Source organism: Pseudorca crassidens, chromosome 11, assembly GCF_039906515.1.
Source record: "Pseudorca crassidens isolate mPseCra1 chromosome 11, mPseCra1.hap1, whole genome shotgun sequence".
In the NCBI taxonomy this organism is placed as follows: Eukaryota; Metazoa; Chordata; class Mammalia; order Artiodactyla; family Delphinidae; genus Pseudorca; species Pseudorca crassidens.
Genome location: NC_090306.1, coordinates 14,550,197 through 14,565,217, shown reverse-complemented (window position 1 = coordinate 14,565,217; position 15,021 = coordinate 14,550,197). Strand labels below are relative to the sequence as shown.

Here is a 15,021-nt window from a genome sequence, read left to right as displayed (position 1 = left end):
GGTCCTGGAACCAATCTTGTGGATACCAAGAAACTACAAAATAGATAAGATGACATTTGATTTGCCTAAGTGCAAATATCATAATTTCTAAGAAGTTCACCTTTTTAAAGTCAAGGTGCACCTCTGGTCAAGATACACACTCAAGTCTGTAACATAAATTTGGCTAGCTCTAAATAATAAATTTTAGAAGGTTTATTTGAACAGAAGTATTTTCAATTACATTATTTATGCTTAATATTTTTTCATTACAACATGAACTGAGCAATGGTTTTCAAGACTGCAAAATGAAGATAATGACAAATTAAATTTGGATAACCCAAGTCCAAGTTAATAATTAATGATAACGAAAGTGAGTTGATGTTAATGTATTTTACTTGTATACTAATTGATATTGACAAAATTTTCTGGTACAGCAAATAAATATATCAGAGCTTTTTATTGCAGTTATCTGTTGAAAGAGAAGATATATCCAATTTTGTTCTGCATTTTCAATTTCAATTTTATTTTTATAGAAAACACTAAAACAATCAAATTTAAAAACAGGCAAATAAAACAATTTCCCTGATGAAAAATAAAATTGGTTATGATTTTTTTTGTCTACAAAATCAATGGCTGAAAGCAAACAAAATTGAAAACCTTTATTCTGTTTTATGAGACAAAAGGTTCTCTACTCTGAGAGCCATAGAGACTCTGCTGGGATAGGTTCAGTGGCACTGGAATCAGAATGTTGTGTTGTGTTGCCCACAAATAGAAAATCCCATAACCATAATTTTTCCTTATGTTCAGGGACAAGTACTAAAGTCAAAAAACAGTGGAGGACAGTCCTTACTCTGGGAGGGCCAATGATGCAAACTTCTTTTGAAGTTGGCTGTGAAGTTTTGAAAACTGGTCAAATGATTTTTCTGTCAGGCTTGTTTCATTGTTACTGTGAGTCACCTGGATTAGATAAAGCTGCAGAAAATAAAGAGACAAAATCAGAAGATGGCAATATCAACCTTCAATACATTCTAAAATTCTGTTTCATGTAAACTAAACAAAGTAAGAACCTCTCTGCAAAAAAAAAATCATCACAAAAGATAAGAGATGCAATTTGTAAAGGCAAAATTACCTATAAACACAGTATATAAAAATATCATAATCTTAGGTGCTGGGAACAGACTGCCTAATTTCTGATCTTCTTTTCTTGTGGACATTTTTTTTTTTTTTGCGATACGTGGGCCTCTCACTGTTGTGGCCTCCCCCGTTGCGGAGCACAGGCTCCGGACGCGCAGGCTCAGCGGCCATGGTTCACGGGCCCAGCCGCTCCGCGGCATGTGGGATCTTCCCGGACCGGGGCACGAACCCGTGTCCCCTGCATTGTTAGGCGGACTCTCAACCATTGCGCCACCAGGGAAGCCCCCTTTTTTTTTTCTTGTGGACATTTTAATTAGGTCTTGATTTATAGTCTACCACAGGGCAGAAACTGTTCTCTTTGGTCGTTCTCTACTAGTAGCTCTGGTTATTATAATTTCTCCTTGGAACATCGGCCTTAATGGCACTTCTGTTCAAACTGTAACTGATTTTTCAGTTGTGTAGCAAAAAAGAAAAATCATGGTATAAGGAGGAATGTGTAGCATAGTGAAGGGAAGTGTGAGATGTAGTCAAATGATATATAAGTCAAGATGACAGACTTGAGACTTACATGCCTAGTTTTCTTGCTGAACCCTAAAATTGTTGCTCTTTGGATTAACTGGGTTGCACTCATCGTACAGGATTCCCGGGAAAAAGTCTGCGAAGTAGATTTGGCAGGATTTATGGCTGTCATTTGTGCAAGTGTGTGGATCAAGTTATTCAATTTAACAGGGAAACACTCCAGACTTTCCTTTATTTTCCTAGAGAAATGAAAAAGAAAAGATAGTGAGTAACATTCCCCTGAGTTGACTCATTTCATTTGAGTTGTTTCCTTGTGTTAGATGTGGAAGAAAAAGTCAAGGACCATGCCTATTTATTTGGAGTCCAACTATTAAACATTATTTTTATAAACTTCAAATTCACATCTTGAACTGTTAGCAAATATAAAAGAAACTTTTGTGGTGAAATATAAAACTGTAATTGCAATGTTTGTATTTTGACTTCTTTTAAGTTTGTTTTTGATTTTTAGGGATGATTTTTAAAAAAACCAATTTGTTTATAATTATTTAAAATATTTACACAATTCCAAAAGTTAAATCTACAAAACAGTGTACATACCAAGAAGCCCAGCATTTATCCCTGAACTCTTTACACTATTCCCTTCTTCCCCCATATGTAAACAATTTTTAAAATTATGATTTAACTTTCATTGTTTTATTTTTAATTTTATTTTTGTGTTATTTGTGTCCCTCTGTCAACTCTCTTACAAAAAAGTTGTATAATACTATATTTAATATACACATATTTTATATGAAATGCTTTTCACTCTGGTTTTTTTTTCCTTTTTTTGCTTTGGTTTTGGTTTGTCTCCGCTTTATTATTATTATTATTTGTATGTAAGAAGGTTTGCAATTGTGTTCTAATGGTATAATAAATATCTTTAGATAATATCCTTTATCCCCTTTGCACCATCTTGTCCAGTATATGACTTGCAGTGTTATCCTTTTTATCCCAGTTAATACAATAAAGCAAACATTATGCTCATTCCACTTTTCATATGTGCTTCCTATTCCACTTCCATTTTTTATAGAGCTATTCTATCCACATCATATGGTATCTATACTATACATATTATAGTCTCTCTTTTAACTATCATTAAATATTATCTGCTCTACAAGTCTTTATGTCACATCCCTCCAGTCATTTTGACTATCTGATGGTCATTTTCCGATAAATTCCTCAGGAAGTGCTCAAGGAAATAAGTTTCTGAGTTCTGGGTGTTGATAACAGTTTTTCTGTGGCCTTTATACTCCAAAGTCAATTTTGCTGACTAAAACACCCTTGGCTCACATTTTCTTTTTTGAGGGTCATAAAAGTATTATTTAACTTTCTTTTGGAATAAAGGATTACTGTCCAAAACTCTGATGACATACTGAACTTCTTTCCCTTACAAATGACTTAAACTTTTTGCTTAGATGCTTAAAGGAAGTTTTTTTCCCCCTAAAAGTTCAATAGTTTTTCCAAAAATATGTTTCAGGTTTGTTACTCAGGGTAACTTTTCTCAATATACAAAGTGTCCTTTCAATATGTAATTTCAAGACTTTTCATTTTCCAGAAAACTTCTTTAATTATGATGTTAGTATTTCTTAAAATACTAAATATAAAATTCAGTTTTGATAGTTTTTTTAACATCTTTATTGGAGTATAATTGCTTTACAATGGTGTGTTAGTTTCTGCTTTATAACAAAGTAAATCAGCTATACATATACATATATCCCCATATCTCCTCCCTCTTGCGTCTCCCTCCCACCCTCCCCATCCCACCCCTCCAGGCTGTCACAAAGCACCAAGCTGATCTCCCTGTGCTATGTGGCTTCTTCCCACTAGCTATCTATTTTACATTTGGTAGTGTATATATGTCCATGCCACTCTCTCACTTTGTTCCAGCTTCCCCTTCCCCCTCCCTGTGTCAAGTCCATTCTCTATGTCTGCATCTTTATTCCTTTCCTGCCCCTAGATTCTTCAGAACCATTTTTTTTTTAATTCCATATATGTGTGTTAGTATATGGTATTGGTTTTTCTCTTTCTGACTTACTTCACTCTGTATGACAGACTCTAGGTCCATCCACCTCACTACAAATAACTCAGTTTCGTTTCTTTTTATGGCTGAGTACAATATCATTGTTTATATATACCACATCTTCTTTATCCATTTGTCTGTCGATGGGCATTTAGGTTGCTTCCATGACCTGGCTATTGTAAATAGAGCTGCAATGAACGTTGTGGTACATGACTGTTTTTGAATTACGGTTTTCTTAGGGTATATGCCCAGTACTGGGGTTGCTGAGTCATATGGGAGTTCTATTTTTAGTTTTTAAGGAACCTCCATACTGTTTTCCATAGTGGCTGTATCAATTTATACTCCCACCAACAGGGCAAGAGAGTTCCCTTTTCTCCACACCCCCTCTAACATTTACTTTTTGTAGATTTTTTGAATAATGGCCACTCTGACTGGTATGAGGTGATACCTCATTGTAGTTTTGTTTTTTTTAATTTTATTTATATTTTATACAGCAGGCTCTTATTAGTCATCAATTTTATCCACATCAGTGTATACATGTCAATCCCAATCTCCCAATTCATCACACGACCACCCCTGCAGTGAACATTGGGGTGCATGTATCTTTTTGAATTATGGTTTCCTCTGGGTACATGCTCAGTAGTGGGATTGCTGGATCATATGGTAATTCTATTTTTAGTTTTTTAAGGAACCTCCATACTGTTCTCCATAGTGGCTGTATCAATTTACATTCCCACCAACAGTGAAAGAGGGTTCCCTTTTCTCCACATCCTCTCCAGCATTTGTTGTTTGTAGATTTTCTGATGATGCCCATTCTAACTGGTGTGAGATGATATCTCATTGTAGTTTTGATTTGCATTTCTCTAATAATTAGTGATGTTGAGCAGCTTTTCATGTGCTTCTTGGCCATCTGTATGTCTTCTTTGGAGAAATGTCTTTTTAGGTCTTCTGCCCACTTTTTGATTGGGTTGTTTGTTTTTTAAATATTGAGCTGCATGAGCTGTATATATATTTTGTATTGAGGTGCTCTTATGTTGAGTGCATAAGTATTTTCAATTGTTATATCTTCTTCTTGGATTGATCCCTTGATGATTATGTAGTGTCCTTCTTTTGCCTCTTGTAATAGTCTTTATTTTAAAGTCTGTGTTGTCTGATGTGAGAATTGCTACCTCAGCTTTCTTTTGATTTCCATCTGCATGGAATATCCATTTCCATCCTCTCACTTTCATCCTGTATGTGTCTCGAGGTCTGAAGTAGGTTTCTTGTAGACAACGTATATATGGGTCTTGTTTTTATATCCATTCAACCCGCCTATGTCTTTTGGAGAGAGCATTTAATCCATTTATATTTAAGGTCGTTATCAATATGTATGTTCCTATTACCATTTTCTTAATTGTTTTGGGTTTGTTATTGCAGGTCTTTTCCTTCTCTTGCATTTCCTGCCTAGAGATGTTCCTTTAGCATTTGTTGTAAAGCTGGTTTGGTGGTGTGAATTCTCTTAGCTTTTGCTTGTGTGTAAACGTTTTAATTTCTCTGTTGGATGTGAATGAGATCCTTGCTGGGTAGAGTAATCTTGGCTGTAGGCTTTTCCCTTTCATCACTTTAAATATGTCCTGCCACTCCATTCTGTCTTGCAGAGTTTCTGCTGAAAGACCAGGTGTTAACCTTTTGTGGATTCCCTTGAATGTTATTTGTTGTTTTTCCCTTGCTGCTTTTAATATTTTTTCTTTATATTAAATTTTTGATAGTGTGATTAATACGTGTCTTGCATGTTTCTCCTTGGATTTATACTGTATGGGACTCTCTGTGCTTCCTGGACTTGTTTGACTATTTCCTTTCCCATATTAGGGAAGTTTTCAACAATAATCTCTTCAAATATTTTCTCAGTCCCTTTCTTTTTCTCTTCTTCTTCTGGGACCCCTATATTTCGAATGTTGGTGCATTTAATGCTGTCCCAATGGTCTCTGAGACTGTCAATCTTTTTATTCTTTTTTCTTTGCTCTGCTCTGCAGCAGTTATTTCCACTGTTTTATCTTCCAGATCACTTATTCCTTCTTCTGCCTCAGTTATTCTGCTATTGATTCCTTCTGGAGAATTTTTAATTTCATTTATTGTGTTGTTCATCATTGTTTGTTTACTCTTTAGTTTTTCTAGGTCCTTATTAAACGTTTCTTGTATTTTCTCCATTATATTTCCAAGATTTTGGATATCTTTACTATCATTACTCTGAATTCTTTTTCAGGTAGACTGACTATTTCCTCTTCATTTGTTTGGTCTGCTGGGTTTTTACCTTGCTCCTTCATCTGCTGTGTGTTTCTCTGTCTTCTCATTTTGCTTAACTTACTGTATCTGGCGTCTCCTTTTCGCAGGTTGCAGGTTCGTAATTCCCGTTGTTTTTGGTGTCTGTCCCCAGTGGCTAAGGTTCGTTCAGTGGGTTGTGTAGGCTTCCTGGTGGAGGGGACTGGTGCCTGTGCTCTGGTGGATGAGGCTGGATCTTGTCTTTCTGGTTGGCAGGACCGCGTCCAGCAGTGTGTTTTGGGGTGTCTGTGAACTTATTATGATTTTAGGCAGCCTCTCTGCTAATGGGTGGGGCTGTGTTCCTGTCTTGCTTGTTGTTTGTCATAAGGTATCCAGCATTGTAGCTTGCTGGTCATTGAGCGGAGCTGCGTCTTAGCATTCAGATGGAGATCTCTGGGAGAGCATTCACTGTTTGATATTACATGGAGCTGGGAGGTCTCTGGTGGACCAATGTCCTGAACTTGGCTCTCCTGCTTCAGAGGCACAGGCCTGACACCTAGCCAGAGCACCAAGACTTTGTCAGCCACATGGCTGATAGCACATGCTGAACTTTAGGCCTTTCTTGATATTTTTTTGATATATTACTTTGGTTTTATTTTTCAGGAAGTTAATTATATGTATACTGGATATTATTGACTTCATTTCTTTTTGTTTTAAAGGTCCTCCTTTGTTTTTTTCATCTTTTTTTCTCTGGAGGTATTATCTATTGTGCTGTTTTTAATTTCTTCTGTGTTCTTTGTAGTTTACTATTTTTAAAAGTATTCTTTCTTTTATTTTCTAATTTTGGGGGGGTTCAATCACTTCATTTCTGAGTTTTCTCTAATTGTAATCTATATTGTTCCACATATTTTTTTTTTTTTTTTTTTTGCGGTACGTGGGCCTCTCACTGTTGTGGCCTCTCCCGCTGCGGAGCACAGCCTCTGGACGCGCAGGCTCAGTGGCCATGGCTCACGAGCCCAGCCGTTCCGTGGCATGTGGGATCTTCCCGGGCCAAGGCACGAACCCGTGTCCCCTGCATCGGCAGGCAGACTCTCAACCACTGCACCACCAGGGAAGCCCTGTTCCACATATTTTATTATTTTCTTAATTTCTTTTAGATCAATTTGTAACGTAAGGATACAGTTTATCCCTTGTTAGGAATGTCTTTCTGGCATATTTTCATTGAAGAGATTTTATTTTGCATCTTATTTCTTTTTTAAAATTATAATTCTGTATGACATTCAGATATGATCCATTTTGCTTACTCATTTTAATATAAAATTAAACTTTCAGGAAGGAGTAGAGGCTTTTCAAGGGTCTGAAGCTTTCTTTTCTGTTGCTATCACAGTGGTAAAAACACTGTTTCATACTTTCTGAGATATTCCTCTTTGGCTTCTCTCTTTGCCCCCAATTTTTTCTGGATTGTGGTTTTCCTTTGCTCCTATGATCTTTCTCCTTTCATTTGGATTATAGTTCCAGCAGCTTCTCTTCAGCATAGGACTATTTCTAGGGAGGAATCACCAGTTACCTTTGAGAGTTTATAGACTTCTCCAACCTTTTCAGATTTGCCATGGAACCTTTGCCCTTCCTTGTGAATTGAAGTGTGTAAAAATCCTTCCCAGTTTCAGCTGCTAAACAGCTTATCAAATGGGCCCGCTCAGGTTTCCAGTGAGTACCTGTGGGCTCTGCGGAGTTCTGTTCTCAGGTCAATCAGATAACATGTTGCTTCCTTAGCTTCCTCCCATAAGATGCTGTTACAAAATAATTGTAACTTGATTTGCCCCATCTGCTTGTATTTTAGGATTCTTAGGAATACCTTGTTACTTAGTTTTGTTGTAGATGTTGCCCGTAGTTTTGGGGTTTTGCTACCCTGTTTGATCTGTTTTATGGAAGAAATATAAATTCCAGGGACACTAAAAAACTTGATTTTTAAAAAATAATATATAATTCAAGCCATACAGTAAAATATTAAGTAAAATGTGAAAAGTTCCCTTCATCCATCTTCCGTTGTCACTCTCCTCCCCCAAAATAACTACTATGAACAATCTGGTAGTATTCTTTTGAGCTTTCTCTATACACTTGCACAAACCAACAGACACACAGCCAGACACACTATTCTTACTCCTGTTACATGCCAGGTGCATGTTGGGATGTAGCAATGAAAACAAAAACAGACAGAAATGTGTCCCCTTAGAGAGATTATATAATGTGGAATTCAGACCATAATGAAATAAACATGTAAAAATATAGGATTTGGGAAAGAAATATATACCATAGAGGAAACTAAAATAGAAATTGGGGAGAGGGAATATGAGGTAGGGAACAGTGTTGTAATTTTAAGTAGGATGGTCAGGGACAGTCTCACTAAAAAGATGAGTTGAATGATTTGACAAAAAACTTAATTTGCCAAGAGCATAGGCCATGGAAATTTCTGATAGAGGAAATTCTAAGCAGAAACAACACCTCATCCAAAAGCTCAGAGGTAGATGGATGACTGGTGATTAACAGACAGCAAAGAACAGCAGAGTGGCTGACAGAGTGAGGAGTGGAAGAAGGGAAACAGACAGATAAAGGGAGCATGATTTTGTAAGAATTTCGAAGTTGTGTGAGATGGAAGTAAAAAAGACAGGATTCAAAAATCACAATTACATGAAATGTTGTAATTTGCTTTTTTAACTTAGTAATATGTTCTGGAAGAAAAACTTTATAGTAACTCATGCATAGTAAGTGGCCCCAAAATATATGTTGAATGAACAATCTACTTCAGAAAACAGAGTTAACTTATTTTTTTTTAATGATCTATCTGGAAGTATAGATGTACAATGATTAATTTAACCAATTTTGTTTTTTCATTGCAAAGACCATTCTTTCCTTACTGATTCAACTTTGTCCAGTACCAAGGGTATGTATAAACATAGGCTTGTTTCTGGCCTCTTCGTTCTGTTGTACTCTTCAATTTGTCTATCTCTTTGTTAATACAACACTTTCTTAAATAGCAAGAACTTATAATAAATCTTGAAAATTCTTTTACCTTGTTCTTTTTCAGGTTTTTTTTTTTTCATGATTTTAGGTCCTTTGACCTCCCGAATATATTTTAGAATCACCTTATCAAGCTTACCAATACATAAAATAAATGTGTAAGGATTTGTAAGACATTTCATTAAACTATAAACTAATTTGGGGAGAATCAACATCTCTGCAGTATTGAGACACGCAACCGCTAAACATGGCATATTTCTCCATTTAGTTGGGTCTTATTTTACATCTGTCTGTATAATTTTAGAATTTTTTCTGTGGCTGTTTTCCATATATTTTGTTGGATTTATTGTGAATTGTAAATTCTAGCTTTTTCTAAATTTTATTTTAACTAATATTTGTTAATATATGAGTAGATTTTTAAGTCATTAATTCTAACAATACACTGTATATTCTTTTGAAATTTGCATGGGCACAGTCATGTTATCTGCAAATAATGACAGAGTTTTCTGTCACCCTTTGCACTGCTAAGACCTCCAGTTCAATGTTAAATGGAAGTGGTGATAGCAGGCATTTTTCGTCTGTTTGATTACAGAGGAAAAGCTTTTAATGTTTTACCACTAAGTATAATGTTTTCTGTAGGTTTTTAGCTACATGTTTAAGGATATTCCTTTCTATTTCTAGAGAGTTTTAAAATAATGAGTGATTCTAAATTTTAATAACTGAATTTTCTGTATCTATTTAGGTGATCATATAATATTCCCTCTCTAATTTTTTCATTACTGAGTCTTGAATGTTAATCTTGTAACCACTTACTGTACTAAATTCTTATTTCAAAAATTTTAAAAAATTATATGGAACTGTTTTATTTGTTTTCTTATTCAAGTGGAAAATAACAATATAACAAAGCTTAAATATAGAGCTGTACTAACAAGATAGAGGCATTATTATATTTTTCCTGACATTAATGGGAGTGCTTACAATTTTTCACTTAAAGAAGTATGTTTATCTAAGTTTCCTTCTATTCTGAGCTTACTAAAATATTTCCATGAGGAACAGATGTTGAATGTAATCAAACACTGCTTTTCTTGGTTGGCATCTATCAAAGTTACCAAGGAATGCCTTCTTTACAACAAATCAGCCATGTCCTCAAAGTTAAAAATGTAGTTCAATAATGTTTAATAATTTCCCCCTCATTTTTATAAAACTTCAAGCCCATTTATCTTGTTCTGGTATTAGACTTAAAAAAATCCAAATTTTTCCATTATTATACATCAATATTGGACAAAATTTCCTAAGAAGGTTAAAATATGACCCCGATCATTATTCATTTCCACAGTGTTCATTATTTTTAAAGATGTCCTTTGACTTTATGAATTTATGGGTACGTAGTGCAGTATAAAACATTCATTTCTTTCTTCATCAGTAGTTCAAAGACATGAAGGTAATAATAGCAGTAAGAGTATAATACTAATCATGATTTACAGAGACCTACCATTCTCTCACTCATTCAACAAATAGTTACTGAGCATATTTTATGTGTTGAGGTGGAAAGCTCTAGGATGATAGCATGTACTCACTTTTCATGAAGGTAGGCTTATGAACCATAAATCTTAAGTTCTGATGTACTCACACTCACATAATCTCAACTATGTCTAGGCCTTATTCTTACATCGCCCGGAAGTTAAGATGCAAGACTGGAGATGAAGGATGAACTTTTACGATAAACTTAGAGTTTTAATGCAGACTTTCATCTAAATGCATCTCTAGTTTCTCAAGTGGCAGATTTAACAGGTCAGATAAAATAATGTTGTTAAATATGACCCAATTTAGGACTGGGGACCTGAGAGCAGTCAGTTTCAGGCCTCTACGAGGATCTGATTTATCCAAGTGGCAGCTCTCTCTGATTTATCTATTTTAATGGCAGCTTCAGCCGGATTATGCTTTGGAGTATCCTTATGTTATAAATCCAAAGCAGCATCTAGAAGGATTCAGTTCTCAAATTTCCTAAGGAAATCCCCCAGGCAGTCTTGATAAACACTTCTAACTTCCTGCTAGGCACTGTTCTTTGTACTGGGACATAGAGGTGAAGGAGAGAAATCAGATTTCTGCCCTCAGGGAGTATATATCCTTTGGCAGGCACTGCACTAAATGCCTTATGTTAATCTTTTCATCCTTAGAGGTGAGCAATAAAATTATTTTGGCAACAGATAAGAAAAAGACCTCGAGAAGTTAAATGCATACCAAAGGTGACATCATTTAGAAAGTAGCAAGGAAAAATTCTAACACATTTAGAAAGTCTTTGCTCTCATTGTGGATTATTTATAATGAACAGTCTTCCAACTTTGTCTTTAAGTGAGAAATAAGCCAATAAGTGAGTATGGAATTCCCAGGTGGTACAAAGGCACTAAAACAACGATCCTTTAATTTTTACATAGGAATAACCCTTAGACAGAAAAAAAATAATTAACAGTATTTCTGGCATCTAGGGAACACAGTCCAAAGGGGCATACATTAAGATAAAATTTCTTAAGCCATAGGTCCCATCTTAAACATGTGTACAAATTCTATTCTACTTCAGAACAGATGTACCTTTTTATAGGATACAAATAATTTAAATTGCTTATCATCAGAAACAACTGTTACTAATAGGTTTCCTAGCTATGTGTGTGTGAATGGGCAATGGAGTTTATCAGTCTCAGAAAACTCGGTTAAATCCAGAGGGTCGAATCTTTCACGTCAGGTTTAGCCTATAGGCAGATTTGTTTCCTCAGGTTAAATATTATATTTTTTGAACTCACATTTATATTAATATGCAACTACAAATGGCAAACGTTTCTTATTTTTTTTTTTTTAACACCTTTATTAGAGTATAATTGGCAAACGTTTCTAACTGCTTCATGAGCTACCTCGGAGTAACCATTGAAGAGAGATGCCTAAATGTGTGGAGTGGCGATCAAGAGAAGGTTCTCGGGCAACCCTTGCCAGGAATGTCAACAAGAGCATATTTCTATTGCTGAAGTCGTTGATATCATTTTGCGGTTTGATAGAACACTGACCTATTTCACTGGTCAGTCTCTTTAAGAGTCGCAGGGAAATATTTCTCAAGTGACTTTTTCTGTGAAGGAATTTGCATGAGAATGTTCTTATTTTACCACTGACACTGTAATTTTATCATATATAAATAGAAGAGTTTCAAGTGACTCACACTCCCCATGAACAAATTTCTTCATCTAATTCTCAAACTTCATTTTTGCTGCAGTGATTTTGGCACATGTAAAGAAGACATTACTTTTTTTTTTTTTTTGCGGTACGCGGGCCTCTCACTGTTGTGGCCTCTCCCGTTGCGGAGCACAGGCTCTGGACGCGCAGGCTCAGCGGCCATGGCTCACGGGCCTAGCATGTGGGATCTTCCCGGACCGGGTCACGAACCCGTGTTCCCTGCATCGGCAGGCGGACTCTCAACCACTGCACCACCAGGGAAGCCCCATTACTTTTCCTTTTCTTTTTTGTATTGGAGTTACTGAGTGTCTAGCTCTGAGAGTCATTCTTAACTATTCAGAGGGAACAGTGAATTAATACAACTTTGTCATAATTTCTTTTATTCCATGAAGAAAAATAATGGTTCAGTGTTGAATTTGTAATCTATAATATATCTGACCAGCACTTTCTCATAGCTAAACCAATAAAATATGCTATCAAGATAATTCCTATTTTGTTACAAATTTATATTGGACCAATAAGTATTCAGAAGTACTCAAAATATTTTTTAACCAAAAAATTAACATTTTAAATGAATTCAGTGAATAATCATTGCTGATGCAGTCTTGGTACACAATTTTTTTAAAAGTTCCTCTCTATGCACTTTTATTTAAAAAAATTCAAGGAAAAGAGAGCACTTGATAAATTTGGTTGAATACGTAACATGTATGTACATTTGTGTGAAGACAAAAATTTAAGCTTCATGTTCTAACCTTTTAAATAAAATAGATACTAAAAAAGCGTATCTCATGTTAATCCTTGTAGCTTTGATGGCATGGTACCCTAATTTGGGAAACACAACTTTAAGCATTTAGATTTTTTTTTACTATTTTCTTTCAACTAATCCAAAGACACTACAGTTAAAGAACATCTATATTATCTGAGATTATGAGTTTTGTATGTAGGACTTTTTTTTCCCATATGATTTTGTTTAGGGTCCTGGGAAGAGCACCCATTATGCAAGAAATCAATTTTGTTCTCTTTTGAACTCATCAGTTCTGCCTGTGATCCAAGAAATTCAATTAGCTTTCAATCGTTTCATCTAGGAAACATAGTTGATGACTAGACCATGCCATTCCCTGGGATTATCGATAGAATCAAAGGAAGTAACATATAAAAAGTTATTGGAAATAGAATAATATTATGCAAATATTATTTCAGAAAGCTTACTACCAAATAAGTAAAAAAATGAATATATATATGAGCCCCAAAGGTAGTAAACTACAGACAGAGAGATACAAAGGAAAACACATGTACAGATTTATGGTTCTGTGGAAAATGACTTGTGGTAAACTCTTTTGAAATCCTCTTTCAAATCCTTTTGAAAGAGATGTTAGGGATTAAAACAAGAGGCAATTTTAGAGTTTCTTATCTTTTTCTCTTTTCATTTCACTTTTTCTCCTGCTTCATAGTTTAGAATTTGGCTTAAAAAATGAAAGATTTTGCTTTTTTCCAAGTTGAAGTTTCAAGTCTTCATAATTCATCTACAAGATCAGCAAGTCTTATGCAAATGTCATCACAGGCCCCTAACTACATACAAACAAGAATTCCAGGCCCCATGGCTTTGAATACAATAAGTAATTCCTACACTTTCTTATGGAGGCTCCTTACAAAATTTAGCCAAATCAGAGCAAATGGAATAAAGAAACTAGGGAAATATTGATGGGCTCGTCTTACTACGTATAAGTACTATGCCAGTGAAATGACATTCCAGGCTTCTATCCTCCCCTCCCTCCAAAAGCTACCTTATTTTATTGATGTATTGTAAAAAGCTGTCATATCTGCAGTTTAAAAAACATAGTTTAAAAAGTCAATTTAGTTCAGATTAGTGCTTATAATGCAATTTTTTAAAATGGGAAACTATCACAACTAAAGGAGAAATGTCACTTTAACTTTCCCTTTGAATCTGCTTTCTTCATTTAAGGAAAGTTGGACATCATGATTGTTAGTTTCTTTAGGTTCTGTTTTTTTGTTTGTTTGTTTTTTCTTGTGAGTATTTATTTCTGTAGGTATCAACGGTTAAGCTAAGGCAAAGAAAAACTGTGACCCATATTTATGGAATTACAACAATCCATGAGATGACAATTTGCAAAGTACTAAAAAAAAATCAAGAAACTTTAATGATAAAAGAACCCAGGGATCTGCATTCCTGTCCTATATTCTGTTTCTCAGTTCTGAAGAGAAACCAGATAGAAAGCCATTGAATTACGTTTTGAGACATTTGAGCATAAAGAGTCTTGTCTCACCCTATAGCCACGAGAAATAAACAAGAAGGAATGCAGGGAAAACTGGGAATTTCTGGCATTGTGTCTGCACACTCTAGGTGGCTCAGAGACTCTGACCCCTGTCTTTGTGAAGTCCAGAAGCACTCTTTCTGGATGCTATCAACATTTTCAGCAGCTTCACAGATGTACTTGTTGGGACAGTCATTGTGCCTGCTCTTCCCAATGGCCCCTCATAATTAAGACTGTTCTTTCTAAAGCTCAAAGTTCAGAGAAGACGCTCCAGGCTGTTCTTTGTGAAGGGGTGGCCCATGTTAAGAATAAGGATGGGCAACAGAATCCATGATGGCTTGGCATGAAGGACCCTGTCCAGTAGGGTCAAAGGCAACTAGTTAAGTCAATTAGACTGTCTCTCTCTGGAATTTATATTAGAGAATACTGGCCAGTAGGCAAAAAGAAGTAGAATATGATAGGTAGAGATAAGCAGAGGAGAAGGTCTTCATTTCCTTTAGAAACTGGCCAGGTCATATTGGTTTCCGGAATTTGTTAGGTTAGAGTTTGAGTCCACGTATACCCTTTTCCCCAAGTATACCA

At 35.5% G+C, this 15,021-nt stretch overlaps 1 protein-coding gene across 4 annotated transcripts in view; it reads right to left on the bottom strand.

Moving 5' to 3' along the window:
* PIK3C2G (phosphatidylinositol-4-phosphate 3-kinase catalytic subunit type 2 gamma) overlaps positions 1-15,021 on the bottom strand; it is a 328,047-nt gene that overhangs the window by 92,779 nt on the left and 220,247 nt on the right. For all 4 annotated transcript variants that reach the window (XM_067695808.1, XM_067695810.1, XM_067695811.1 and 1 more), the window contains 2 exons: positions 1,682-1,871; positions 830-951 (listed from right to left, as the gene is read on the bottom strand). In XM_067695808.1, coding sequence (XP_067551909.1) covers positions 830-951; positions 1,682-1,871 — 312 coding nt within the window. The remainder of the gene's footprint in view (positions 1-829; positions 952-1,681; positions 1,872-15,021) is intronic.